This window comes from Equus asinus, chromosome 28 (genome assembly GCF_041296235.1).
Source record: "Equus asinus isolate D_3611 breed Donkey chromosome 28, EquAss-T2T_v2, whole genome shotgun sequence".
Classification (NCBI taxonomy): domain Eukaryota; kingdom Metazoa; phylum Chordata; class Mammalia; order Perissodactyla; family Equidae; genus Equus; species Equus asinus.
The window spans coordinates 24320988-24348930 of NC_091817.1; the positions used below are offsets into that span (position 1 = coordinate 24320988).

Sequence of the window (27943 nt, forward strand, 5' to 3'; positions counted from 1 at the left end):
AATTTTCCACCCAGAGGTTGGATGTGTCCTTTGTCTTTGTGGCTCTGCTCCAGCCCCATCTTTGATTAGTTTTTATATTGGGACCAGTGATAATTTTTACCTTGCATTTAAGCTTTAAGAACTTTGTAGGCGGGCCAGTGCAGTGGCATGGTGGTTCAGTTCGCACGCTCCGCTTCGGAGGCCCTGGGTTCGCCAGTTTGGACCCAGGTGCAGGCCTACACAGCACTCATCAAGCCATGCTGTGGCAGGCGTCCCACATATAAATTAGAGGAAGATGGGCACAGATGTTAGCTCAGGGCCAGCCTTCCTCAGTGAAAAGAGGAAGATTGGCAGCAGATCTTAGCTCAGGGTTAATCTTCCTCACACACACTCAAATTTTTTTAATTTAAAAAAAAAAAAAGAGAACTTTGTAGTAATTGTCTTCCTTTCATAAAGTCCTAAATATTGGCTTGACTTCTCTTACTTGACTTTTGCCTTGTAATTAGTAGGCACAATAGTTTTGAATATTTACTATTTGTTTTATTACAGAAAGCTGTAATATAAAAGGGAGGATTAAGCCCACTAGAGGAAGTGGAATTGGGCTACCACTACTTGAGTGTGAGAGGTTGGGGTTCCTCCCTTCCCTGCAGATGTCGATTTCTTGCCACTTTATACCCTTCGAATGCCCAGCTCAATCGGCTTTCTTCTGTTAGTCAGATTACAAGCTGTTTGGAACTAGTCCAGTTTTGATCAGGGATATTTTGTATATGTGATTTTTACCCTTTGGGCTGGGAAGAACCCCTTGGATTATTTTGTTCATCTAAATCAGAGTCTCCCGTCGTATGTAAGGTCCTGGGATGGGTTGGAGAAGTGATCCAACAAAATCAAACTAAACTTGCCTGCCATGAGCATCGTTCCTACAGGGCCTTTCCAGCAAGGCTTTATAGCATCCTGGAATGATTCATGGCATTTTATTAAACTCCTTGCTGGAGAGAGACAGATTGGAGGAAGAGGGCCAGTGGAGAGGTCAGGTCCGGATTCTTGTCCATGGTGGGAAACTAGAACCCAGTCTGCCGGTGGTTTTGTTGAGAGCCTTCCCTGACACAGGGCCTCCTGGCCAACTGGCCGTGGTTGAAACCTGGAAGCTTGGGGCTTTTTTGTGGCGGCATGTAGTCAGAAGTGAATGGATCTGGGAAACAATGCCAGTTACTCTCTTGGTTCCCAACTTGGGCACCAATTTAAAGCAGATAGTATCAGTTACATGACAGCCTGCCCCAAATGCTGTCCTAAAGGTGATTTTTTAGGACTTTAAAAAAAAGTCTTAATTTCCAGAGCACCTTTGTTTTAGAGCCTACCATCTGATTCCCACAACAGTTTTTGTTGTCACAATGTCCATTTCACAGATGAGAAAACTGAGACTGGGAGTAGGACATAAACTAGCGCTAGAGTTCAATCCCTTTCCTATTACAGTAGTTGTTTTCTGTACATTTGAAAATGGGGAGAATCTCAGAGAATTAGCTAGCCTCCTCATTTGGAAGTAAAGAATTGTTCCAGAACTAGAAGAAATACGACTCCTCTAGGGAACAACCTTCAGTATAAAATTTGTCTCTCCTAATTTGGCAGCAAACACACTACAGGTCTAGGTGTAGTATATCTGAGACTAAATGTTGCAAATTATTGTTTTTTAATACTAGCAAAGCTGGATCATTTTATTTGGTGGATGAAACTAATTTCTGCCATTATGTGCAGAATCTTTGGCTCCTCAACTTAAGAGGCTTCAAATACTGGTTTCCTATCCTCCAAATTGCTGCATAGACTGTTCTTTCTTGAAAAAATAAAAACAAAAGCAAAGCATGTTTCCCTTATCCAAGTACTGGTTGATTCCCTATTAGAAACTGATGAAGCCTGATATGTCTTTTCCCAAATGTAAGATTTTAACCATGTTGCCATACTTACAACCTTGCTTCAGGTGGACATCGTTCTGGTGATTCTGAATCTTTTTACCTGTGCGGACAGGGTGTGGTTTGATGGAGTAAGTCATTCCTGGGATACACGCAGTTTCAAAGGTTTGAAGTCTGCCCATAGCGCCTCTTATTTTAACTCTTACTGCTTGGGCTTCAGTTTTGAAAGGATGCTCAAAGTGTTGGGCTCAGAGATCATTAAAATGAGAAGCATAAGGATAGTTCTTGTTCAGGTCACCTGCAGAATAGTTTATCTTGCTGTGTTGTGTATTTTTCTGGGGGTATGGGAGGAGCAAGTCTCCAAGGGTACATTTTGACTTACCTAAAATAACTTTAGACTGTGGAGCATCTACCATGTGCCGGGTCTTTCACGTACTCATCTCTAATCTTTCTGAGAATTTGGGAAAGTATTCTCCCATTTAAAGATGGAGAATGAAGTTCAGAGAATTTAATTTAGAAACTTGCCCAAAGTCACCTCACCTCCAAGTACTGGAGAAGAATTCAAACCCTGGTCAAGATAGCCCAAGCTCTTGCCTTGGAGAAAATGACTCTGCCATCTTAAACAGAAAAGGAATGACTTGGAAGCCTGTCCAAGGCTCCCAGACTGTTGAGGGGTTTGGGAACCTGGGCTCCAAGTCAACACCAGAGGACCAAGAGACAGGAAGTACAACAGCCAGTGTTTTGGGGGCCAAGATGCCAACACTGATGTTACAAATCAGTCCTAACCATCCCTCCTTGTGGGCTTACTCACACCTCACTGGGTATCTGATGGGAAGGTCCAGTTGGCCAAGCTTAGGTCACATCTTACCCCTCCACCTCCAGAGCAGGAGGCAGGACACTGTATTTTCACTACGTTCTCCATAATGGGAAGGGGTTTGGATGCTGGACAGCAGGAAAAAGGATGGTGTCCGCCACATGGGGAAAGATTCAAAATACCCTGAATGACAATCTATGGATGAGCTTTCTTTTTGTTGTTTTTAGTAATCCATTATTAAAATATCCATGACAAGAAACAGGCAGATCAAATTATCCCACAAGTACCAAGCCAGCTTCCCTGTTCTCTCATTTATCTGTCTCAGCTGATGGAAACCATAGTTGGTCCTGCTGGGGATGTTTTCAGGTTGAAAGAGGATGTAGTACATCTCGATTGCTCTCTGAGATGTAAGCTCAAGGGATTTTTTAAGTGCATCTCTTCCTGGCAGAGGCATCTAAGTCTTAGCCTGTAGAAGTTGATCTGTGGTTGAAATTATTGGCGCTCCCCCTCTGTCCCACAGTGCCATTCTGTTGTGAAATCCATCCAGGCACAGAAGACTGCATGGTAAAGTCTGTTCTTCAGCACCTCTTGGTGGCTGGGAATCTTCTAGGAATTTCTTTCAAGTGTTCTGTCGAGGACTTCTACGACATTAGAAACTGAAGATAGAAAAGAATTGCTTGCCTTTTGTCTATGTCTCAACACCCATGAAATAAAAAATAAGTTTTTTGCTTACACGTTCAGGCTTAAAAGGGATAGCAAGGTGTTCTCTCTAGTAGTCTAGTGAATGTCTTCTCCGCCTGAGGACAGTTAAATGCAAGTTCATTTAACTCTTTAAGAGTCTGAATGGTGCGTTCAGAACAGCTAATTCAGAAGCCTCACTTTGGGGAACACTCATCTGAATTCAGTATATTGCCGTCCTAGTAGTCAAGGAGAGTGTTAGAGCCGTTTTCCAATCTGTCTCCTCACTGCGTTGTTTATCCTGTAGAATAAACAGACTGTCACCAGGACCTGAGATCTTACTTGGATTTGGCTCACATTTTCAATTCCTTTTTCCACCACAGTCTTTCACCATTGACCCTTAAAGAGAGCCAGCAGTGTCTGACCTGCATGTTTCCTCTATTTCTTCTATTTTTTTATAAGCACTCAAAATAATTTCTTAAGGTCCCGTCCACCTTTTAATATTAGTAAAATAATTGTGAAATAATTAAAAGGTAGTAAGTAATAAAAGAAGCTGCCAAGGACCTGTATGATGCTCAAATTGAGCCAATTTCAGAACAGCTATTAACTGATTGTCCCCTCTGACCTTTCTCTTGTCTCTGGTTTTGAAATCTCTGAGCATGTGGGTGTTTGAAATCTACCACATGCAAGAAGGGTGTTCGTCCAGCCACAGTGAAGTGGAAAGCATGCTAGTCTTGCAATCAGAAGATTGCAAGGTCCAAAGTTAACTCTTCTAGTAATGTGTCCTTGGGCAAGCTGGTTGGCTTCTCTGAGCCTTTATTTCCTCTTAAAATGGAGCATCATGCCACAACCCGAAGGTGGTTAGTGAGAATTAAGTGCACTACAAATGTGAAATTTCGGACGCATTTGTTGGTGAAATCATTGTCTATTCACATGGAACCAGGCCTCTAGCTCAGAATTTTGGTATCTTCCAAGAACCATAGGCTCTCCCTTCATCCAAAAAGTTTAGAATTCCAGCCACAAGGTTAATGGTTATAAAAGACCACTCTTTTCCCAGAACACAGCAGGCAGAGCCTTGCTAATCTTCTGGGCCCTGTCTCCCTCCAGGAAGGCTACGGCATTGGGGACGACGAATATTCCTGTGCATACGATGGCTGCCGGCAGCTGATTTGGTACAACGCCAGAAGTAAGCCTCACCTACACCCATGCTGGAAAGAAGGTATCATTCGTCTCCATCATGAATTTATCTGCTAGGTTAAGACTTCTGGCAGTGATGAGGCATCTGTTATGTTAGGCTTTGAAATTTTTTTTTTTTAAGATATTATTTTTCCTTTTTCTCCCAAAGGCCCCCCACCCCCATCGTTGTGTATTTTTGGATGTGGGTCCTTCTAGTTTTGGCATGTGGAATGCTGCCTCAGCATGGCTTGATGAGCAGTGCCATGTTGGCGCCCAGGATCCGAACCCGGGAAACCCTGGGCCGCCGGAGCAGAGCGCTTGAACTTAACCACTCAGCCACCGGGCAGGCCCCTCGGCTTTGAAATGTTTTAATGGAAGACGATTAAATGTGAAAAGGGATATTAGCCTTTGTATCCCCTGCCTTGGATGTGAACAGTATCCTCCGGATAAGCTCACCTCTGATGGAGCCCTTCTTTTAGTAAAAACATTTCAGACTGTAAAATTCTTAATTTAGTGGGAAAATGATAAGATTAATATGAATTCTAGTTTCCTCTCTGGGTATATGTTTTAAATTAAAGCAGCCATGGAGATATTGAAGACACTAAAATCGTAATGCCAGTGAAATGAGATTATTTTCAGAGACCGGATGGCTGTGGAATAGGTACTATTCAGTGGCCACATTCTGGGCCCCTCTAGAGCAGCTTTTAAGGATAATTTGAGCACTTTCAGCCTGAAACATGTCTACACAGCCTCCAGTCTCCTGACATCAGGCTTGGGATGCTTCAGAGCCCGAGACTGCCAGGACTCTCAATCATGGCTCCAGGATTTTTAGCAGAAATGTATCTTATCAACAGCATGATCTTTTTTCCCCATTCAATTTTTGTTGCATCTAGTTTACAGTGTCCAAGGCCCTAGACCCATAAAAACATTTATTAATGAAAGAGACAAGTGGCAAAGGTAGAACCACACAGTTGGTTTGTTAACACTTAAGACCAAAGGATTTAAAGTTTTTGAGTCTTTTTACCTCCAACTAAATACAGCGAAAATAGGACTTCCCTGCCACGGTACCATTCCACTGGAGGGTGGTATGCTCAAAGGGCCTCCTGGTGCCCACACCTCATCCTGAAGACGTAAAGTCATATGGCAAGGAATGGAACCTCTGGACAGATTTTATTCCCCACATCAGAGCTAGATGGAGGATACAGCTCCAAGTGTCCCTCTCTCAGTTTTCTGCCCGAGCAGCATTATAAATGTAAACTGAATTTTCAGGCATGTTAAGAGAGCAGGAATGTGACCACTACCATGAGAGGACAGCTCCTCTTAATTAACTAAATATCTAGTGTGGGAAAGGAAAAAACCTGAAAAGCCAACATAAGCCCTCATTTTAATGGCATGCAGCTTCTTAAAGGAACATACAGCTTCTTTAGGGGCTGGTCCGGTGGCACAGTGGTTGAGTTTGCACGTTCTGCTTCTCAGCAGCCCGGGGTTCACCGGTTCGGATCCCGGGTGCGGACATGGCACCGCTTTAAGGAAGAGGCACTGTCAGCAAAGACTGTTTTGTTTTGTTTTTAAATCCCTTGTAATTCCTCCATCCAAAGATTTTTTTTTTAAAACACTTAAAATTTGATGTATATATTTTTGTTGTTGTTACACTTAATATGCCTTGGACATCTTTCCAGGTTATTAAATAGCATTATTTTAAATGGCTTTTTCAGTATTTCATTATATAATTGTACTCTATTAATCAGTCCTCAAGGTTGGACAGTTACATTTTTGCCTTTCAAATTTATTCTTATAGGGGCCAGCCCGATGGCGTAGTGGTTAAGTTTGTGCGCTCCGCTTCAGTAGCTGGGGGTTCACCAGCTGGGATCTCAGGCACGGACTTACGCACTGCTTATCAAGCCATGCTGTGGCAGGTGTCCCACATATAAAATAGAGGAAGATGGGCATGAATGTTAGCTCAGGCCTAAGCTTCCTCAAAAAAATTAAAAAGGAGGTCGTGAAAGAAAAATGAAGTTGTTATTATAAAGAAGTATTATAAATCATTCTTGATTTTCTCAGGATAAATCCTTAGAAGTAAACCTCTGGCAAGAGGGATACAGAGTTTCAACAGTTTGGTTATATATTGCCAGATTTTCTTCCACCAGCACTGAATGTCCGTTTTTCTTGTCATCACTGTAATTTCATTTGTTTACCTTCAGTAGTTTAAAAAGCAAAAATTTTATGAGTAAAGATGAATGCTTTTTGTTTTTTTTTAAAAAAAAAAAACTTGTTTTTGGGCAGTTGTTAGAGAGTTTTAACTCTCACCAGAGAGGCAAAGAAACACATGATTTTGATCTTACCATATTTTACTGATCCCAAAATACACATTTTTTTCCACATTTGAGCATCTTTGAAATTGAGATGCATCTTACAATCGTGGCTTGTCATAGATTCATTGGCAGCATTTTCTTAATGGTACATTAAAATATTGGTACGAAGAGGTCAATCGGATCAGTTGCAGAAGCAGCAAGAAAGGTGAACATGTCGAATACCTGGCCGCAGATCCAGACTTAAGACAGTGACTTAGAACCCTTGAGACGCTTGGCAGCATCCTGGTAGTATACGCCCTGGCCTAACAGTGTTTCACTTTACCCTCTAGGAGACACAGTAGGATTTCTGTTAGACTTGGATGAAAAGCAAATGATCTTCTTTTTAAACGGCAACCAGCTGCCTCCTGAGAATCAAGTCTTTTCATCTACTGTGTAAGTAGCTCTTCTCAGTCAAAAATTTGAGTCGATCCATGGAATGTACTTTTCTCCAGAAAAACACTTTGTCTATTTATGTAGTCAGTCGTGATGAGAAAGCATGTTGAGTAATTGGGGACCCATTTGATCATCCCTAAAACCATCCCAAAGTTTGATGTAGGAAGACAAGGGCAGGATATTCTCTGGTTCACGGTCCGTCTATGTTAGTGAGCAGAATCTGTCACCCTTCCTTTCTGCTAGGGTACGACTCATTCCGACTTTCTGAAGACCACTTTGTTTATGAGCTTTACTTTGTTTTTATTAATTCTCTTGACCTTTGTGCTCATTTTTCTTTGTAGATCTGGATTTTTTGCTGCAGCTAGTTTCATGTCATATCAACAATGTGAGTTCAATTTTGGAGCAAAACCATTCAAATATCCACCATCTACGAAATTTAGCACTTTTAATGACTATGCCTTCCTAACAGCTGAAGAAAAAATCATTTTACCAAGGTAAGGAATCTGCTTAAGCAATCTCCAGACTTTCACATGCATCTTGTGAGAAATTAAAACAATTTTTAACAATCTTTTTTCAACTTTTTACAAATAATTTTGAAAACGTTAGTAAAATGGATGAATTCCTAGGAAATAGAAATTACTAAACCAGATCCCATAAGAGAGTTAAACAAACCAATTATTATTATAAAATTAATTGAAAAAAATTAAGAGCTATGTCCCCAAAAAGCACCAGCTCCCGCTGGTTTCCCAGGGGCTCTCCACCAAATCTTCAGGTAACAGGCAACTTCATTGCTGTTTAAAATGTTACAGAACCCAGAGAGAAAGAGGACTTCCAAATTATTTTTATGAGCTAAATAACATTGGTATAAAAATCAGATAGTGTAACACATACACATAAAAAAACCCTGCACACTAACTTCCCTTGGATGTCAGTGTAAAACTCATAAATATTAGGAGATCAAGTGCATCTTTTAACAGGCTTGGGTTTAATGAAACAGACTTCTTGTTGGGTTTTAGCTACATGTCATAGATGCCAACACTGTTCTACAGCCATTAGGAAATGCCACCTTGGATAAAATTTTACAGCCCTTATTTGCCAAAAACCATGATTGGCATTAATTGTCTCATTGGATGAATGCCTGCTTTTCTTCCTGATGAGATGAACACGGTCTGTTCCTTAAGCTAGGAGAGACTGCAGCTGCTTCCTGGTAATTCCTTCAAGGTGGAGCTTGTTTCACTATGTAAGCCAAAGTTTATCCATTTTAGCAGAGCAGCTTCCTGGGCCTGTGTGAGGAAGGGTCTTCCTGTTAGTGACGGTACGTGTGTTATGTCAGTGAGAGTCTCTTTCAGCGGTCAGGGAGACCACAAGGGCCATGGCGTAGCCAGTGCTAGGTCATTGTGCCCCTGACGGTATCTATACCCTAATACTGTAATCCCAGTCCTGTTTTGGCTCAGAAAGTAGGTCTGGAAACAGGCCTTCTGGGCTGTGCTTCACCTTGGACTCAGTGTCTCAAGGCTTGAGAGTGGCTCAGCAGTCTCCAGATGAACTAGAAAATGTCACAGAGTAACAGCAGCATTGCCTGCAGCAGCTGAACCTCCGTTAGATCCCAAGAACGAAGAGCCGCTTATATCCCGGTGTGGTTCCTCCCTAGAATGTCCCTTCAGCTGGTCTTGTGCCCGACAGAGATTCGGAACCTTAAATTCCTCTTGGTGAGAGTCTGAAGCAACACCTGTCTTGTCTGTCATACCTCATTCCTTTTTTATTTAGCCTGTCTTCTTGGAAGCAGCCCACAAAGAAGCCTGCCTTCTCACATACACCCCGAAAGGGACACCTGATCCATCTGAGAGTTCCTTGGAGGCTGGCCTTGGTTAAAACTGCTTCAGCATTTAACCGCCCCTGCAGAAGTAAACTTTCCAAAAGGCAGGTGGCAGTAGGCATCAGCGGTCCGAAAGTCTCCTTTTACGGGCAGCTTTTAGGTACTCTCTTTGCACCACATCCATTCAGCGCCCAAAGGGCAGCCTGCCCTGAGTTAGAGCAGCGGAGCTGCAGGCTAGGGCAATCCTCTGCTGCTCTGGACTCTGTTGTCCTGACAGTGACACCATGATAGGGGCTGTCGGTGCCGAATTGAGTGGCCTCCTTAATACCAGCCCCCTGTTGGTTGGTGCCTTGCCCCCTTGACATTCCAGTTGCACGTAATTACAAATTGTCACATTGTGCGAACATGCCTAAGACCATTTTCTATGCCATTAGTATTTTCAGCCCATGTTCCAAAAGCTTATATTCGGGGACACTCTCTTACTCATTGGAGTAGTATTCCTTGCTGGCTTCAGGGGAGACCATGGCCTTGTTACTACCTGGGATTTCATAAATTGTTCTATTTTGTGTGTACTCTCTGTCTCTAACTCTTCTCCTTTCATTCGTTCGTTTTTTTCTTCTTAGCCTTTTTATTATAGAAAACTTAAAATACACAAAAAAGAAAAAAGAATAGAACAGTGAAGCACCATATACCCACCTCTCAGCTACAGTAGTCATTCACTCACAGCCACATGCTTCTCTGAGCATCTTCCCTCATCTCTGTTAGTAGCTCCATGATGACGGTAATTCCAGTTTCCGTGGCCTTAATCCTAGGACATCCTTGACACTCTGCCATTCCCACATCCTATCCCTCAGCAAATCCTGTGGGCTGTGCCTTCAGAATATATCCTAAATCCAGCTACTTCATAGCACCCTCACTGCTACCCCCATGCTCCAAGCCTCCATCATTTTCACCTGGATTATTTGTGCCCGCCTTCTAACTAGTCTCCCTATTCCTACTTTGACCCCCGTTCAGTCTATTCAACCCAGCCTCCAGAATAATTTCGTTACAACTTTAATCAGCTAACACACTTCATTGCTCAAAACACTCTAGTGGCTTCCCATTTCATTTAAGGTAAAAACTTAAATCCTAATAGTGACCTACCAGGCCCTAAAAGATTTGTCTCCTCCTCTCCTCCATTACTTTTCTGACCTTATCTCCTACCCTCTCCCATTTGCTCATGGTCCTTTAGCCTTCTTACTGCTCCTAAAACATACCATTATAACCTCAGGGCCTTTGCACTTGCTGTGCCTGCTCCTAGAATGGTCCAGTGTGTGTTTTCCAACACCACTAGGCAATTAACTTAATTCTGACACTATCTACCTGGAGATAGCATTAGATCCCACTTAAGGGCTCAGTCCTACAAGACTGACCCCTACACTTCAGACATCAATCAAAAGTCCAGGTTGTCACCTGTGCTTCTGACCCACCAGCTATGGATGGAAGGTTCTAACGGCTCCCTCCTCAGGTTCCATTAATCTAGAGTGGCTCACAGAACTCAGGAAAACAGTTTACCTACTAGTTTACTGGTCTAATAAAAGGATATAATTCAGGACAGCCAGATAGAAGAGATGCATAGGGCAAGGTGTGAGGAAAGGCCACAGAGCTTCATGCCCTCTCAGAGCACACCACTCTCCCCTCCTCTCCACGTGGTCACCCTCCCAGAAGCTATCTGAACCCCATTCTTTGGGGTTTTTATGGAGGTTTTATTACATAGGCTTGATTGATTAAATCATTGGCCATTGGGAGTTGAACTCAATCTCCAGCCCCTATCCCTCCAGGGAAGTTGAGGAAGGGAATACTGAAAGTTCCAGCCCTCTAATCACAGGGTTGGTTCCCTTGGCAACCAGCCCCATCCTTAGGTTACCTAGGGACAGTCCAAAAGTCGCCTCATTAACATAACAAAAGACCTTTGTAGCTCTCATCGCTTAGGAACTTTCAGGGGTGTTTGGACCTCTGTGCCTAAGACTAAATAAATATTCATTATAAATCTTGGTATCACAAATAGTCTCTCTCCAGATACCTACAAGGCCCACTCTGTCACTCTCTTCACGTCTTTACTCAAATGTCACCTTAGCAAGACTTCCCCTGGCCGCTATATTTAGAATTGTAACTCCTGCCCTCCTTATGCTTCTCCCTGCTTTATTTTTCCTCATACGGCTCATCAGCATTTCCCGTTCTCTGTATTTGCCTTTTTGATCTGTTTTCTTGTCTGTCTGCCCCACTGCAGTGTAAGCTCTCTGAAGCCAGGGATACTTTTTCATCTTCTCTTCACTGCCCCATCTCCAGGGCTTGAGACACTGCCTGGCACGGAGTGAGGCCTTAAGTAATTGGATGACTGTTTCCTGTTTCTCTTGCCCATCCATCAGAGCTGTTGTACCTTAAGCAGAGCACTTCCGCCTGTCTGCCTTTTCATTTCTTGCTGAGTGAAAGTAGAATGCGACAGTTCTAACCTGACTGGACTGCCACGGAGTCTACAATATGCTATCATAAACACCTGGAAATTGTATAAAAATTTGTGTGTGTGCATTTTTCTTGGGAAAAGCCCTATGCTTTTCATCAAAATCTCTGAAATGTGTGGCTTAAAAGTTTAAAATTTGCTGTAAAATAGAAAGAGCACCAGATTAAGAACCAAAAGATTTGAATTTGATTCCTGAATCTGTTTCCTATATGTGACCTTATGCAAATCATTTCCTTTGTCTGTGACCTTATGCAAATCATTTCCTTGAACTATTTCTTTGTCTGTAAAATGGGAATGACTATGCCTCCTTCCTTTCAAATGGAATCAAAGGATTTCAGATCCTTGCGAGATTGAAGTGAGACTTGGTATGTGAAAGCCCAGCCAAAGCTTAAGGAATCTGTAGTGTACGTCGCACGTTCGGAGCGTCGATAGGGCATTTCCTGTGTGTCACTGCTGACAGGCTCCATTGGTCGGTTGACAAACTGTTTTCTGCTCAGGCACAGGCGTCTCGCTCTGTTGAAGCAAGTCAGCATCCGGGAAAACTGCTGCTCCCTGTGTTGCGATGAGGTCGCAGACACACAGTTGAAGCCATGTGGACACAGGTACGAGGGTTTGTGTGATCATTTCCTGTTCTGTGCATTATATTCCTTCTGTTCTGGGATTGCTTTTAGAGTGTTACCAGTTGCATAGCTCTTCATCGAGGTTTATTACATCTAAAGTGGGCTGAATGAGGGATTAGAGTTTGCCAAGTAGAGTGTGGCTGTCTTCCAGAAAGTACCTGAAACAGAAGCTGCTTGATGTGCAAGGCCTGTGTTTTTGTTTTATTTTGTTTACTCACTACTATGTTTTCAGTACACTTTTCATTTCACAAAATGTAAACGCTTTCATGCTATTTGTGAGCTCTTGGGCAATCCCTTTTAGTTTTAGAGTCTCCTCATTTACACTCCTAACCATTGAGAAGTCAGCACCTCCCTGCCATCTAACCAAATTTCACTTGTATGAGATGAACTCAAGAGGGCAGCCTGGATCCTGTAGAACAGAGTGTCTTAACATCAGCACAAGTAGCAAGTAAGACAGTCCCTAGGAAGGCCGTCCCAACCAAGGTTAGAAAGGGGAAAAGTTCAGCAGTGTGCTGGCCCTGGGCATGTGTGCTGACTGTATGTGAGCAATACCCATGCTGATGTTCCAGGCCAGCTCCCTATAATTCATCACATCCCATACCCTGCCTTGCTCTTATTTGTGACATAGCTTTAGCCACCAGGTCTGGGGGTCTAGAGCCTGGAGTGATGGACCCCAGTTTGTCACCCCCAAGTATTGACTCAGCCTGAGCCCCTGACTCTGCCTTGCCATCTTTTGAAACGGGTTGTTATCTAATTGGCTGTTAAGGGCAGTGCCTGCAATGTATCTCATATCACCATTAGCTATACTAGTCTCTCTTCTGAAAGAAAGGCACAGTGCCTCCAGCTGTGGTCACTCCTTCGTAGCAACTCTGCAGCCCAGAATTCTCAGTTTGAGCACCTTTGGAGGTTTTAATCATTAGGGCCTCAGAGGGAGATGCAGAGTTTTAAAAAAGTTAGATATCTTGATGCCCGCTTTGATCTTCATTTCAGAGAGAATGCTAAAATCCCGAACAGCAGGATCTGGTCTTATTCAGCTTTGACCCCTCTGGCCCTTCTAAGTGGTTTTGCACACAAGGAGAGCTCATGAATGAGGGCTGAAATCTTAAAACTTAGAACGAGGTATTTTAAGCGTGGTCACAGTCTCCATAGTAGATATATCAAAAACAGGGTCAGAAGAGGAATTAAAAGAATTATGAGAAAATTTAGCTCAACTTTCAGCAGCAACAACAATTTTAAAAGGGTAGGTGTAAAGAAAGGATGTCTGGATAAACTGAATGACCTAAGCCGACCCCTAGAAGAGATTGAAAATCTAAACATTCCCATTACCGTAGAAGAAGGGAAGATGATTGTTAAAGCTATGTTTGTCTCCCTTGCCCAAAGCAGTGAGCCCAGTGGGTTTCACAGGTGGATTCTTTCAAACCCTCAGGGGTTAGATAGATTCTAATTAAGACTACTCCAGACAACAGAGAAAATAGGAAAACCACAATATTCTTTTTCCAAAGCCTTCATGAAAATCATACTAAAAGCTGATAAAACATCTGAAAAAAAAACTTATCATAAATCTAAAAATCCTAAATAAATTATTAGCCAACTGGACCCAGCAACCCAACCAAGTGGGGCTTATCTCAGGAGTGCAAGGATGGTACAATATCGGAAATCTATTCATACCATTTACTCAAATAGACCAGTGCAAGGAGGTACAGGGAATTAACACTTTCTCCAAAAATGTTGAAAAGACATTTGGTAAAATGTAATATGCATTCCTAATGGATAGAATACTGCAAAACAGAAATGGATGGAGGGAAGAAAATTATGACTTTCATCATATAAGCTAAGGCAGTTAGACAAGAGAAAGAAAAGAGGGATTAAAATTGGAAAGGGAAGCAAAATCATCATTTGGAAACAATAGATCGTATCCAGGAGAATTGGCTGAAAACCCTTTAGACTGTTGTGACAACTGAATAAACTAATTGGTTATTAAAAAACAGTAGCTCTTCTGTGTGTGAATAGCAACCAATTAGAACATGTAATTGAAGATCCCTTTTATAACAGTCCAAAAAAAAAGGCTGTCTAAGAATATATACCAAGAAATATGTGGTGCCTGTATGAAGAGAACTTTTAAACTCCCAGGGAGGGGCCGGCCCAGTGGCGCAGGGGTTAAATGCACACGTTCCACTTTGGCGGCCTGGGGTTTGTTGGTTCGAATGGCAAGCTGTGGTAGGCGTCCCACATATAAAGTAGAGGAAGATGGGCATGCATGTTACCTCAGGGCCAGTCGTCCTCAGCGAAAAGAGGATTGGCCGATGTTAGCTTAGGGCTAGTCTTCCTCAAAAAAAAAAAAAATACTCCCAAGGATTCTAACAGAAGACTTGAATCAATGGATGTGCTCTTGGAAGGGAAACTTAGTACTGTAAAGTGGACAGTTTTCCCTAAACTCTAAGTTTAATTTGGTCCATATAAAAAGGGCAACGTGAATTTTTTTTTCTGAAAATAAAAATGCTAATTTAAAAGTTAATATGTGGGCTGGGGCTGGCCCCGTGGCCGAGTGGTTAAGTTTGCGCGCTCCGCTGCAGGCAGCCCAGTGTTTCGTTGGTTCGAATCCTGGGCACGGACATGGCACTGCTCATCAAACCACGCTGAGGCAGCGTCCCACATGCCACAACTAGAAGGACCCACAATGAAGAATATACAACTATGTACCGGGGGGCTTTGGGGAGAAAAAGGAAAAAATAAAATCTTTAAAAAAAAAAAAAAAAGTTAATATGTGGGGCTGCCCCGTGGCCGAGTGGTTAAGTTCGAGTGCTCCGCTTCAGCGGCCCAGGGTGTCCCCCCTTGGGATCCTGGGCGCGGACATAGCACTGCTCATCAGGCCATGTTGAGGCAGCGTCCCACATGCCACAACTAGAAGGACCCACAACTAAAAGTATGCAACTATCTACTAGGGGGGATTTGGGGAGGAAAAAAAAAAGATTAGCAAGTTTTGTTAGCTCAGGTTCCAATCTTAAAAAAAAAAAAAAAAAAAAGTTAGTATGTACCAGGGCAAGAAAATTCTGAAAAGAAGAGTTATGGAGAAGACCAACTCAACCTACCGCATCTTAAAATATACTATAATAAATGTGAATAGTTTGGTCATGGTATATGAAAAGAATGATAGAACAATGGAGCAGAATAGAAGCCCAGAAATAGAACTAATTACAAATGAAAATTTAACATATGATAGAGCCACTGTGTCAAATCTGTTGTGAAAGATGGACTATTTGCAAATGATATTGGGATAAATGGCTAGCTATCTGGGAAAAAATAGCATTGTATCTCTACCTGCATAGGCACATCTGCATGTATATGCTGTGTACATAAAGACTTGCTGGAAGAACACACGTGAACTTTTACCTTATTCCTCAAGAGAGGAAGATTGAGGATCAGGCATAAGAGGGAGACTTATTGTTTGTTTATATATTTACTTCATTTTTTAGCCATGTGTAATTACTACCCTATCCATTAACAGGTGTGTTAACATTTTTGATTGAGTCCGCAGCTCATCAGTTTGACCTCTGGAACGTTAACCTAACTGGCATTTCTGTCTTTGTCCTCAGTGACCTGTGCATGGATTGTGCCTTGCAACTGGAGACCTGCCCATTGTGTCGTAAAGAAATAGTGTCTAGAGTCAGACAGATTTCTCATATTTCATGACACACGTGAAGAGGCATCATGGACTTCTTTCTACTTGATTCCAGCCAATGTTGAAAAGAAAAACAAAGAAAAAATAATCTCAAATCAGTTGTACGCACATTGAAACTTATAGCCATGGCCAGATTTTATGCTAAAAATGGTAGTTTGTCAAAGACAAAATTCTCTTAGAATCTAACCCAACTTGCCAGCCCTGAGAAATTCCTTTTAAGGCCAAGGAAAGCTAAATGCTAACAGCTAGGCCTGTGGTCCTTCCATGAACAACAGTGGGAGACAGAGCCCTCCTGAGTACCGGAGCCACACTGGAGTTCTCCACGTTGGGTTCATTTGATTGTTTCACACAGGATGTTTTGTCTCATATTCTAAAGTTTTTATTTTGGGCAGAAGTCATTATGGAGAAGTAAATGACGGCGTTTCTGGGTTCAGCGTAACTTCCCATTGGTCAGAGAGACACCGGTGTGTTAAGCATGGATATTGCACTGCAAGACTTGAATCTATTAAACTAGAATCACACAGGTTGATACTACAAGCAACATGGAGGGCCTGAAAGAAAGTGCACAGACTGTAGAAAAAAACCCAAATTTTTGATATTTCACTGATTCCAAAGAACATTCTAGTTTTTTTTAACTACAAAAAATTGGTGGTATTTTCACATTCATGGTGTTTCTATCCAATTTCAGTACCCACATTTTGTGAGGAAAAATGTTTTAACAATGCAGGAGGAATTCTTAAATTAATTGCAATGTTAGACTGGAGAAAATTTGGTATTTAAGGTATTTTTAAGGTATCATCAAATCAGGCTTTTTGCTTTTTGTTAAAAAAATTTTTTTTAATCAGTATTGTTTTTGGAAGTAATATACTTTGAAACTCTTGAACTAGTAGTCTCAAAAACTCTTAGAGGACAGTCTGAGAGCACGAATTCCTATTGTTTCAAATAAATACATGTTTTTGAATAGTAAATTCAATCATGGATTGTTGACTATGTCTTCATCAAACGTGTTAATCCCTCTCAGGGTCTCTGGTGAAGACCTTCAAGAGTTTGGTTTTTTCTCCCAGAAAATTGGAAGGTAGAATTGTAAATTCATAGAACTTATTTTATAATGTTGTACCTCAGCAGCTGCCTTTCAATTGATGCCAAGTCCTTACTGAGTTTATACTTGAATAGTAAATATGTCTTCTGAGTTTTACAGTGTCTTAAACTCAATGCACATTTCTTCTTCCTTTCCCACCCTTTCTTGTTTGTAGTTCGTTAAATCATCCTATTTCAGAGCTGATTTCCTTCCTGGCCGTACTTGTTGGGGTGCTGGATTTTTTCCATGTCTTTAGTCTTCCGTAAATTCAAATATATATATAAATATAAATATATATATATATATGTTCTCCTTTAGCTTGTGGTGAATATAGTAATTTGCATTGAAGAAATAAAACATTTGTTGCCTTTTTTGACTAAGATTTCACAACTTTCATTGGTGCCTGCTGCTGAGGTTTTAAGACATACTCAGATGTAAGAGCTGCTTTCCAGGGTAGGAGAGAATCAAGTGTTAGAATGAAGAAGCAAGGTTAATCACTTATTCATCTAGCAGATCTTCATGGAGCACCTAACGTGTATTGATACAGATAATCCATAACCAATCTATAAATCAAAATTGCCTTGAGTTTATTATGAGCCAGATCTGAGGACCATCTAGCCTGGGAGAGTCTTTTTCACAGAGGAAGGGAGCACTCCGAAGAAGTAGGGGTGTACAGAGTGGTTATATACTGTCAAGGAGCAAGTATCGCGTAGGATTGGAATATCCCTTTTGCAATAGAGACCAGATTGCTTTGCTGGCACAGCAGTTGGGTGAACACACGGGTCTGTCATCTCATGGTGGGTGGTCACAAGGTGAGCGCAGCAGGTCTGCAGTCAATCCCTAGCCGAGGGAGAGATGCTTCTCCTTAAGGAAATGCCCACGTGGGGAGTTACATCCTTATCTTTAAGGGCATTGTTCTTGTCTCTGGCACACAGTAAATACTTAAAGCAGATGTATAATGCATGCTCAAGGGCCACCACTTCAGCCCTTTTGGAAAAAGTGAGTTCAGGCCGAATAGTTTTACACCAAATGGCTTCCTCATATACTCCAGTATCCTATTGCTTGTCATTTGTTTATCATGTGTTCCAGGCATTGTGCCTATGTGTTATACAAAACATCTGTTCGTGGTGTTTACATCTGGCAGTGGGGCAAAGACAATATATTTTTATTCATTATAATAAATCGTCGGTGCCCTGAAAGAAAGGAATAGGGTGCTATGAGAGAATGAGGGGGACCTAATTTAGATGGGGAGAAGTGGGGGAAACCTCACTGTGGAAGTGAAATTAGTAAAAACTTAAAGGAGGAAGTAGGAGTTAGGGATATAGCAAGGCAGAGAGACAGTACGAGCTTCTAGGGCTGAGTAGCTAGGTGAACACAGCATTATGGGCAAAGGCCCTGACTAAGGAGGAAAGGAGCTTGGGTGGGCTTCAGAATCTGACGGAAGCCCCTGCAGCTGGTAAGGTAGGAACCGAGTGGTAGAATAGGATGCTCCAGTGTTGGAGAGGTCAGCGGACTGCTCATGAAGGCCATGCTAAGAACTCTGCATTTTAGGCTAAGTGCAATAGAAAGCAAAGGAGTTTAAGCATGGAGGTGTCTTGATAAACAGTTTTAGAAGATGGCTCTGGCTTCTATGTGGAGAATGGAATTGGGGGGGAGGGGGTGCAGTGGAAGCGGCCGCAAGATAGAGGACAAGCAAAAAATGGAAATAAGACCAATAGGGAGACTTTGAAGTAGTTGTGCAGAGAGGTGAAGGTGATCTGTAAACTCAGTGGAGATAGAGAAAAGGAGGTGGAAAACAGGTAATTAGTAGTGAAAGGAATGCAGGAGCCTATTAGCTCTCTCGAAATCTACCCTTGAACTTTGTTCATAAGATGGTCTCTTTTTCCAGTTCTTAACTTCTACACCATAAAACAAGAGGACTTCAATATTAAATTGATTAAATCATTCAGGGTAGGAGTAAAGTTGTAATCTTAGAGCTACTTCAAGGGAAAAACATGTATTCCACATAGAAGAGAAAAACTAGGGACTAGCAAGGTATGTGGAAGCAAGTAAACAGATCTATGTTCTGTACTGCATGTAAGCATTTTAAGAGAAATTGAAAGCTAGGTTTTGACTGCTGATATATTGTACCAGAGAGAAAAACATAATTAAGTTACAGCATTTCTCCAATGCTGCAGTCATTGGAGAAATGCCCCCAGGGTTTCAGCCAAAAGACAAATTTTTTAATGAATTGTCGCCTTTTTTGAATGGTATTGATAGAACAGGGTAAAGTCATGGTGCCATTTGCAGCCAGGAAATGATTCAATCACAGAAACCAAAACAATTTCACTAGCAGAAAATGACTTTTGCATGAATTTCAACCATCTTGAATAAGTATCCATGAAAACAAAATAAGATCAGCAATTTCCAAGATTGTCCATTTTTTGCTATTTATTGACTTAAAACAATTCTTAGTGTTAATGCACAATGAAAGGATGTAAGAAATGATTGTTAATGGAAAACGTGTAACATATTCAAGTAAATTTTCAATTTTTCTACAAAAAGGCCACCATTCTGTTTTCAGCAAAAGAAATCACATTCTCATTTCTAGCAATATTGTTTGACAGCTCAGGGATTGGGGCCTTATATAGCATGAGGGTTATATATATACCCGAGCCTGGAGGCCCACCACACCACTTGTCACCAGAATGCAAGTACTTAACTTCTACGCCCTGGTTTCCTAATCTGTAAAATGGAGAGAATACCTCATAGGGTTTTTTCCTCAGAGTTTCAAGTATTTCGAAAGGACACAGTGTGTTTATGAATGTTGAGCACAGTATCTGGCCCGTGCCTGAATAAACGCTCCCTGTTGATCTTCCTCCCTATTTGTTCTTAGTGCCAGAGACGGTGAAGTATATTAAAGATGGCCACCAATTCTTTGACATTCCTCCCATCTATAAATGGAGTTTGGTCCCCTCCCCTTAAGTCTGGGTGGGCTCTGTGTCTGCTTGACAAGTAGAATTCAGTGGAAGTGACACTGTGCCAATTTCCAGTTCCAGGCAGCTTCCCCTTCCTCTCTCTTGAAATATTTGCTCTTGGCCCCGGCTGCCATGGTGTGAGAAAACCCAAGACTCCCTGGGAAACCCTATCTGTAGAGGAAGTGAGACAGCCCACCCTCCCACCTCTGGCCAACATCCACAGCTGACCCGCCGCAGCTAATTTGCCAGCCACGTGAGTGAGCTTCTTGGAAGAGGCTGCTCTAGCCCGGTTCCAGCTGCCCCAACTGACGACAAGTGGAACAGAGACTCACTGTCCCTACCAAGGCCTCCCCAAATTACAGATTAGTGAGCAAAATAATTGTTTTTAGCCAGTAAATTTTCGGGTGGCCTATAAAGGCAATAGATAACCAGAACACAGGAAATCGAGTTTCCTCCTCCACTCTGATCCCATATATGACTTAGCGGTAGAAAGGGTGGGCAAGTTCATTTAGTCCAGCAGAAATAGTGTGGTTTATAGAGAAAGTAGGTCATGGGCAAATTTGCTGAGTTTGCTGTGAGCTGTGTGACCAGTGCTTGACTTAAACAGAACTTGGTCCAGTTATTCAGCAAACCTTTTTAGATGTCTGTCTTCTACTTGGTGCTGAGCAGAGGTAGTACCTCTGAGAATTGATCTCACGCTGGATACAACCATCTCGTGGTAACCGTCTTTAGCTCCACGTTCCACTGCTACCTATTTTATGTCCGTTCAAAGATGTCTGTCAATTCATTAGGGCTGGCCTGCTGACCCTCAGAGCAAACCTAAGACATACCTTAGGTCCCTCTAGACACGTACCACACCTTTGGCCAAAGGTACAATTTAACTGAAGAGACATAATGCCTAGTGGTCCATTTAAGAGAAATCAGATCTAGGGAATCCTTTTGCAAAATTTGGCAGTGTTCGAGGAGCCTTTTCCTGGAGCAAGTTACCTGATCGCGTCGCTCAAAGTGGTCCTGTCAAGTTTTATTTTGCTTAATTAACCAAGACACCAGTTACTGCCGAATATTTATGATATGAATATTATCTTTATTATGCAAATTACAAGACATCCAGGAAGAGAATAACTGTCTTGCAAATTAGAGGTCTGCATTACCTGGTTCAAAAGCTAAGGGATTGGCTCTCAAGAGATTTGCGATTTACAGTGTTTTTTTGTTTAAAGATTTTATTTTTTCATTTTTCTCCCCAAAGCACCCCGCCCCCCCCCCGTACATAGTTGTATATTCTTCGTTGTGGGTCCTTCCAGTTGTGTACAGTGCTTTTAAAACCCGCTTTAAACTACTTAATCTTCTTCTTAAACCTTGTAGTTTATCCGCAAGTTGCAAGCGAGGAAACTGAGGCTCTTGGCTTCGACTCCTTGGCGACGGGCGACGTAACCACTACCCCGGGCGTGCTGACCCATGCCCAGCGGCCCCTGGAGACTCCATCCCTCCCTCCCTTCCTCCCCGTCAGTGCCCCGCCCGCGGCGTCGGCAGCGCGCGCCTGTGATTGGCTGTGGGGGCCGCGCGGCGGCGGAAGGGGCTGCGGTGGCCATGGCGACGGAGGCGGGGCGCCGTAACCGACGCCGGGAGCCCGCGGGCGGGGCGTGGCGTGGCGGCGGCGGGAGGCTGAGCCCGGGCCCGCGCGCAGGCGCTACCTGGCGGCCGTGAGCCAGCCGCGGCGTCCGCGGAGACGCCCGCTCGATGCGGGCCGGGGCTCTGCGGGGTAGAGCGGACGCTGCGCCCGGGCCGCGGGCGGGGTAGGGGGCCGACGGCCGCTCGCCCGCGCGCGGTGGACGCGGCGGCGATGGACGCCCTAGAGGAAGAGAGCTTCGCGGTGTCCTTGTGAGTGACGCCGCCCGCGCCCGCAGGCTGCAGGCCGGCGCTGCTGTTCGGCCTCGGCCTCCGCCCCGGATCGGGTGTCTTCGGGGCCTGGGGTCGGGGGTGGCCGCGGCTCCGCCCGGGTCCCGCATCGGTTCTGCCGCTGCTGGGCTGCGGGGCTCAGGCCCGGGAGGACGGGGTGCGGGGCGGGCGTCGCGCGGCGGTCAGCGCCTCCATCACAGTCCCCCGCCTCCGGTCCTGGTCGTCAGCAGGGCCTGGCGGGTTGGAGCTGCCGGGGCCCGAGCTCGGGTCAGAGGACCCGCCACCACCGCCCCCGGGGACTCCTGGGCCGATTGCCCCCCAGGCCGGACTCTCGCCCGCGCCGGGCTCCCGCTCACAAGCAGATAGGTGTGTGGTGACCGCCACGATGCGTGAGCGGAGCCCGGAGGACGTAGACGCGAGCAGCCTTACGAGGTCCAGTGCCAGCCTTTGCTCCCTTTATTTGTCCCTTTTGTAATTCTTTGTGTCATATCAGGTTTTCTGAAAGTGGAGCCATTCCATTCAACTTGGATGTCGTAGATGTGTCAAGTGTGCTCTCTTCTGTTTGGAATTGCTAGATTAGACAGTAACCATTCTGAATTCTTGAAGCTGGGTGATGGGAAGTTCATCTTGCTATTCTTTTTTCTTTTTATGCGCGTTTGGAAATGTCCATAATACATTTTTTTAGAAGCGAATTCTTTGAAACAGCGCCTAATCCAGGCATGTTTTTCAGCTCTTCCGCCTCTGATGCAGAATTTGACGCGGTGGTTGGATATTTAGAGGACATTATCATGGGTAAGCTTGCTTCCCACTGCCTGACCTGTGCTCTAGTTCTCAGATCCTTGCTTTTAAGGATACTGAAGTCAATTTGGAGAGTTAATTTTAAGCTGTGTATAATTTTTAATGTATGCACAAATTAATATAAAGTAAGCCGTACTGTGATTTGTCTTCAAGGCAGATAGCCTGTACTCCTTAAAACCACTGATACCCAGAGATTCAGTCCCGGGAAGGGGCTTATTCAGGTAATGGGGCACCTGCAAGTTATGGGGCTCTTGGGAAAACTATTTCAGAGAGTAAGAGCAGTTTCGGTTTTTAGATTTGAGTTTTCACATTTTCATCACATAAACCACAGCATAACCATAGCACACACGTCCATGGAGAAGAGGTGCCATACGTCAGCTGGCTCTGTGTTTTCCTGGGGTCTGAGTTCCTGTCTGTGGATTCATTTTGGCCTCCGTAAGTCCTCCTAAGTAATAAGCAGTAACAGGCACCAAAGGTTTCAGACAAATACGTGGGAGAGAAACACCTAAGTTTGAGAAAATTTTGTCTATTAGCTAAGTTTTCTGAGAATTAGGAAAAGAACACTGTTATTTGGTGTTATTCGCTGTGTTTCTTCTTCTACTTAGGTCTGAAAATCACTGGCCACGTTTTTGTCCCTGCAGGTCCTGTAAAGATTCGTGCCCTTAGCTCCTGAGTACAGGTGTTTCACCGTTCAGCTCTTGTCCCATGTGGATCTGAGGATTCCTGGGGAACATGGAGGAATACTTTGAGTTCCTTTGCCCTTTGTGGGTACCCTATATGCTGTGGGAAAATGAGTTTTCTGTAAGCCCAGGGTGTTTATCCCAAAGTCTAGGTCATTTGTGAAGCTTTCCTTTTATTTTTGGAAATATTCTATTCTGTTGTTAAAATTCCCTAACATTTAACTGTTAGCTATAAACTGATCTCTTTAGATGAATTTGCATCTAAGTTGCACCAGCAATCCTGTATCATAGGTATTAGGATCATCCTCATTTTCCCCTTGAAGAAACTGGGGCTTAGAGAAACTAAGTAACAGGCCCAAGGTCACACAGGTGCAAGTGGCTGAGGCGGGATTCGAACCCACACAGGCCAGCTTCTGTCAGAGCCCAGACTTCTAATCCCTGCACTGTTTCCACCACTCTTGCTGAAATTACATTAAAGTAAGAAAACCATTTCACTCCTTTGTGGAAAAGCAATGTGAGGGAGTTCCCCGGCCGCCCTGTCTTGGGTGAGTTTAAAATGGCCTGGAGGATGGTGGTGATGGTTGCACAGCAATGTGAATGTACTTAATGTCACCAAACCGGATGGTTAAAAATGATTAAGGTGGTAAATTTCATGTTAGGTATATTTATCACAATTTAAAAAATAATAATAAAAAGGCTGGAATTGGTCTTGTTTCAACATTGGTGTCCCATTTAACACCTGCTTAAAATACCTTTAGCTTTCCCTCTACTAGAGATCGGCCATTGAGAAAGCAGTGCTGCTGACATATAATTCCTGCCTATTTATAAATCCGAATGATTCTTAGTCTCCATTAAAAAGAATAAATTTTTCCTCTTGCGTTTCAGATGACGAGTTCCAGTTATTACAGAGAAATTTCATGGACAAGTACTACCAGGAGTTTGAAGACACGGAAGAGAATAAACTCACCTACACACCTATTTTTAATGAATATGTAAGTGGATTTCTGTGTCTCTTACCAGAGACTAGGATTTCTTTAAAATGTGACTTTAGAATCAAAAGATGTTGAAATTTGCTCAACTTTTAAAATCTGCCGCTAGTGTCCTGCCAGGAATTCTAATTAGAATCTGGTTTGATTCTCATCTCCTGTCGTTTTCCTCCTCACGGTTCCTGGGGCCGTTTTCCAAATGTTTGCTGATTTCATCCCCTTCTGTTTTAAGAGGTGTCTGGCCTTATCACCCTCCTGCTGTCAGTCACCGTGTGCAGCCTCACCACACCTTGCGTTGATAGACTTTCCACCTTTTGGCTTTCACACATTATTTTTTCTACTACATAGTCCAGTTGGGTGTGCATGAGTGTGAGGTCAAAGTGAAAACCAAGACCAGGATCACTAACTAGATGGTGGCAAAACCAAGGCTAGAACCCGCAAAGCCCAACTCTTAACCCTTGGGTGTGTCCACTGTGCCGAGGCCCCAAGTGGCCTCCTGGAATGACCTCACCTGTCTGAGAGTGGGCTGGAGCCTCCAGGACTCTTACCGTGGAAGCATAGCCCAGTCAGTGAAGTTTCCTCCAGCACAGCCTCAGCTTATAAGGAACCTGTGATTGCTTCTAGCAATTGCTCTTTGCACAGATTCCATCTACCCAGGAGAGAAGGCCCTCTCGCTTCATTCCTCTCTTCTGCCGTGGGGGTGGGAGCCGTGCTGCCCACTGTCCCTTCCACCGTAGACCACTTGCCTTGTTACACTGTAATTGCCTGCTAATAGCTCTCTCCTGCGGGGCCAGGGCACGTCCTCACTGAGGACAGGAGCTGTGTTTCGGTTCTCTTTGGTGTCCCCAGCACTCGGCATGGAGCCTGGCACGTAGAGTAGGCTCTTAGGAAGTGTCTGCAGAGGCTGGAGGACAGGCTTTCTGAAAAGAAGTCTGTTTTTCCTAAAGCGTGGTCTGACCAAGGTCCTTCCCACTGCTGCAGATTTCTTTGGTAGAAAAGTATATTGAAGAACAGCTGGTGGAGCGGATTCCCGGGTTTAACATGGCAGCTTTCACAACAACTCTACAGTAAGTTGAACTTGACTGTGTTTTACCTTTTCCCCCTTCTTCCTTCTTTGCTCTGAAAAAAACATCTTTTTTTTTCAGTGCTTGAACATCAAGATTAGAGCACTTGGTGGCTAGGTCCTGGGTGGGAGGTCCTCAAAACCTTTGGATGAAATCTTGAAGAGGGTCTGTGTCATCATTCATTCATGAAACAGCCATCTTTTCTTTTGCAGGCACCATAAAGATGAGGTGGCTGGGGACATATTCGACATGCTGCTCACCTTTACAGATTTCCTGGCATTTAAAGAAATGTTTCTGGACTACAGAGCAGTAAGTCACTCTTGCCTCTTTAGTTAGCCACATTGAACCACTTAGAAAGTCCCAAGTAGGTATGGTGAGCACCCCCCCACCCCCCCATGCTTCTCCCTTTAGACTGGCCAGTGTCAGTCTGCAGCCAGCGAGGTGTCGGAAGTGGGAGCTGCTGTCCTCCTCTGGCCAGGACCCGGGACCCTGGCTGAGGAATTACATTCCTAAGTTTTGGTGGAACAGGTTCCAGGCACCTCCTAGGCTCCCTAAATAATCAGCACAGAACCACAAAGCGAGTCTAATTGCCTGGCCTTTCTTAAAATGCAGGCACCTAACGGGGAGAACACACGTTCTTCACTGAAGAGAGGTGCATCTTTTTAAGAGCACCCGGGGCCGGTGCTGAGCAGAAATGCAGAACAGCCCCCTCCCCTTCCTGGGGCTCCCAGGTCCTCCTCCTGCCTGAGCGCTGCCTCCCCGCGCCAGGGCCGGGGTTCTCAGCTGGAAGGGCGTCTCTTTCCTAGTCCTTGCCTTTTGGAGTGGTTCTTTTCTCTGTAGGAAAAAGAAGGCCGGGGGCTGGACTTAAGCAGCGGTTTAGTGGTGACTTCACTGTGCAAGTCCTCGTCCGTGCCAGCTTCCCAGAACAGTCTGCGGCCCTAGGGCCACCTCCAGCAACAGGGTCTTGCTGAGCGTCACCAGCCCGATAGACTGGGAGAGGCTTCGCTGATGATGACAGAAGAACCACCTTGGAAAGACAGACTGTGTTCTGTAACCAGCTCTTCCTTAACGTTAAGTATTGATGAGTCAAAAAGAAAGTCCCCTGACCCTCCTGGGACTGGTTCTCCTGAAACGCCTTCCTGTGCTCAGTGACCCGAGTCATCCTCCCCGGGTGGACCCTCTCTCAGGCTTGCTCGAGTCGGGCTCCTGTGGAGCAGGCCCAAGCCGGGCCTTCCTCTGGGCCCTTCCCCAGCACACATGTTGCTGTGTCAGCGTTTGCAGGAGCCCACCATCACCAGCCCTGTCTGGCCCACCAGGCTTCTCGTATGTGGCCGAGTTTCGGGCCTGCGGCCTCAGTGGGGTTTCAACCGTTGGGGAGCGTTTATCTAGGGTCTTACTCAAGCCAATGCCCGTCTGGAGATTTCTGAAGCTCCTGCCCTCCCAGCTGATCCTGGCTGTAGGAATCACCCGAGAGAGTGTCCTTCACCTAAACGCTCCAGGGAAAGCCACTTCCTAGTCTGACATTTGCAGTCTCTATCACTGTCTTCTGTTGGTTCTCCTGTAGTCCCACTGTTTCTAGAATTCTCTTTTAAGCATTTTTGAAAAAGTATTTTTATAGATGAATACTCAGGCTCACCTAGTGGATTTAATCTTGGAACTTCCATGATTACCCACTTAAAGATCAAAGTATTATATGCTGTGTGCTTGCTATTCGTGAGTGCTGTGAAAGCAGAAGTGCTTTCCGTGTGGGCGTCCTGGCCTCCTGGGCCCCCACGGACGTGCTGATGCAGGAGGAGACACGGTGGTCCCGTCTTAGAGCATGTTCAGTGTGCACATTTGCTTAAACCCTGCCCGTGTCGCTGCTTCCTCAAGTTTTCTTTTGGGCGGGGGCTCTGCAGTTCCTTCCTGTCAGTGTTTGTGCCCAGATGATGCTCCGCTGCCCAGCTCAGCACGAGCGGGCGAGCAGACAGCTTCACTGCTCCTCTGTCTGCTTTCGTTTAGTGCAATGTTTGATAGACCATTACCGACCAGAAACATGGATGTCACATCTCTAGAAAGAAGAAAAAACATAGTAGTTCCGTTCCCAGTACGTACCTTAGATTTTTTTTTTTTTTTTAAGTAAAAATAAGAATCTGTCCTGACTTTTCACTTGGCTGTTCTGGTTTTAAAGGATGAGCTGTAGGCTGTGTTTTCCTGTACTAATGTGGCGCTTATTAAATACTTTTGTACCAGGAGTAAAACCGGAGGTGTTTTGCAAGAACCATCGTTCTAAACCAGCCCTTGCCTTTCTTTACTTTCGCCGCTGCCATCGGGTGGTCTTTCGAGCCAGAGGCACGCAGATGCCGCTCTCCACAATGCCCCCCCTCCCGGCCTTGCTTTCCCTTCTTGCTGCTCTGTAAACGGGGCTGGCCCCTGCAGGCCATGCCTGTGGGCAGTCTGCCTGGTGAGCAAAGGCAGGTGGACGAGTCTAAAGATGAAATCAGGAAAAGTGAACAAGAAGGCAAATGGGTTTTTTCCACTCAGAGGAAAAAGCAAGCAAGCCTGTTGGAGCTTAAGATTAGAGACAGGCTTTCTGAT

At 44.2% G+C, this 27943-nt stretch overlaps 2 protein-coding genes across 2 annotated transcripts in view; both read left to right on the forward strand.

The window, feature by feature from the left end:
• The window catches only part of RSPRY1 (ring finger and SPRY domain containing 1), a 42954-nt gene extending 25851 nt beyond the window's left edge, over positions 1-17103 (forward strand). Inside the window, exons 11-15 of the mRNA XM_014827267.3 lie at positions 4480-4591; positions 7190-7292; positions 7634-7786; positions 12106-12210; positions 15822-17103. Of these exons, the coding sequence (XP_014682753.1) occupies positions 4480-4591; positions 7190-7292; positions 7634-7786; positions 12106-12210; positions 15822-15918 (570 nt within the window). The 3' untranslated portion in view covers positions 15919-17103. The remainder of the gene's footprint in view (positions 1-4479; positions 4592-7189; positions 7293-7633; positions 7787-12105; positions 12211-15821) is intronic.
• A 4474-nt stretch (positions 17104-21577) lies between these two features.
• ARL2BP (ARF like GTPase 2 binding protein) lies at positions 21578-27606 on the forward strand. Its single transcript, XM_014827308.3, has 6 exons — positions 21578-21820; positions 22569-22630; positions 24202-24308; positions 25284-25369; positions 25579-25675; positions 26207-27606. Exons 1-6 carry the CDS (start codon positions 21783-21785, stop codon positions 26306-26308), a joined length of 492 nt encoding a protein of 163 aa, XP_014682794.1. The 5' UTR covers positions 21578-21782; the 3' UTR covers positions 26309-27606.
• The last annotated feature ends 337 nt before the right edge of the window (positions 27607-27943 follow it).

What these genes read in the sequence shown, in the direction of transcription:
- ARL2BP (XM_014827308.3), top strand. Translation starts at nt 21,783, where the DNA reads ATGGACGCCCTAGAGGAAGAGAGCTTCGCGGTGTCCTT. An exon ending in TTTAGAGGACATTATCATGG is followed by an intron (nt 22,631 to 24,201) that starts GTAAGCTTGCTT and finishes CTTGCGTTTCAG; the next exon opens with ATGACGAGTTCCAGTTATTA. An exon ending in GCTTTCACAACAACTCTACA is followed by an intron (nt 25,370 to 25,578) that starts GTAAGTTGAACT and finishes TTTCTTTTGCAG; the next exon opens with GCACCATAAAGATGAGGTGG.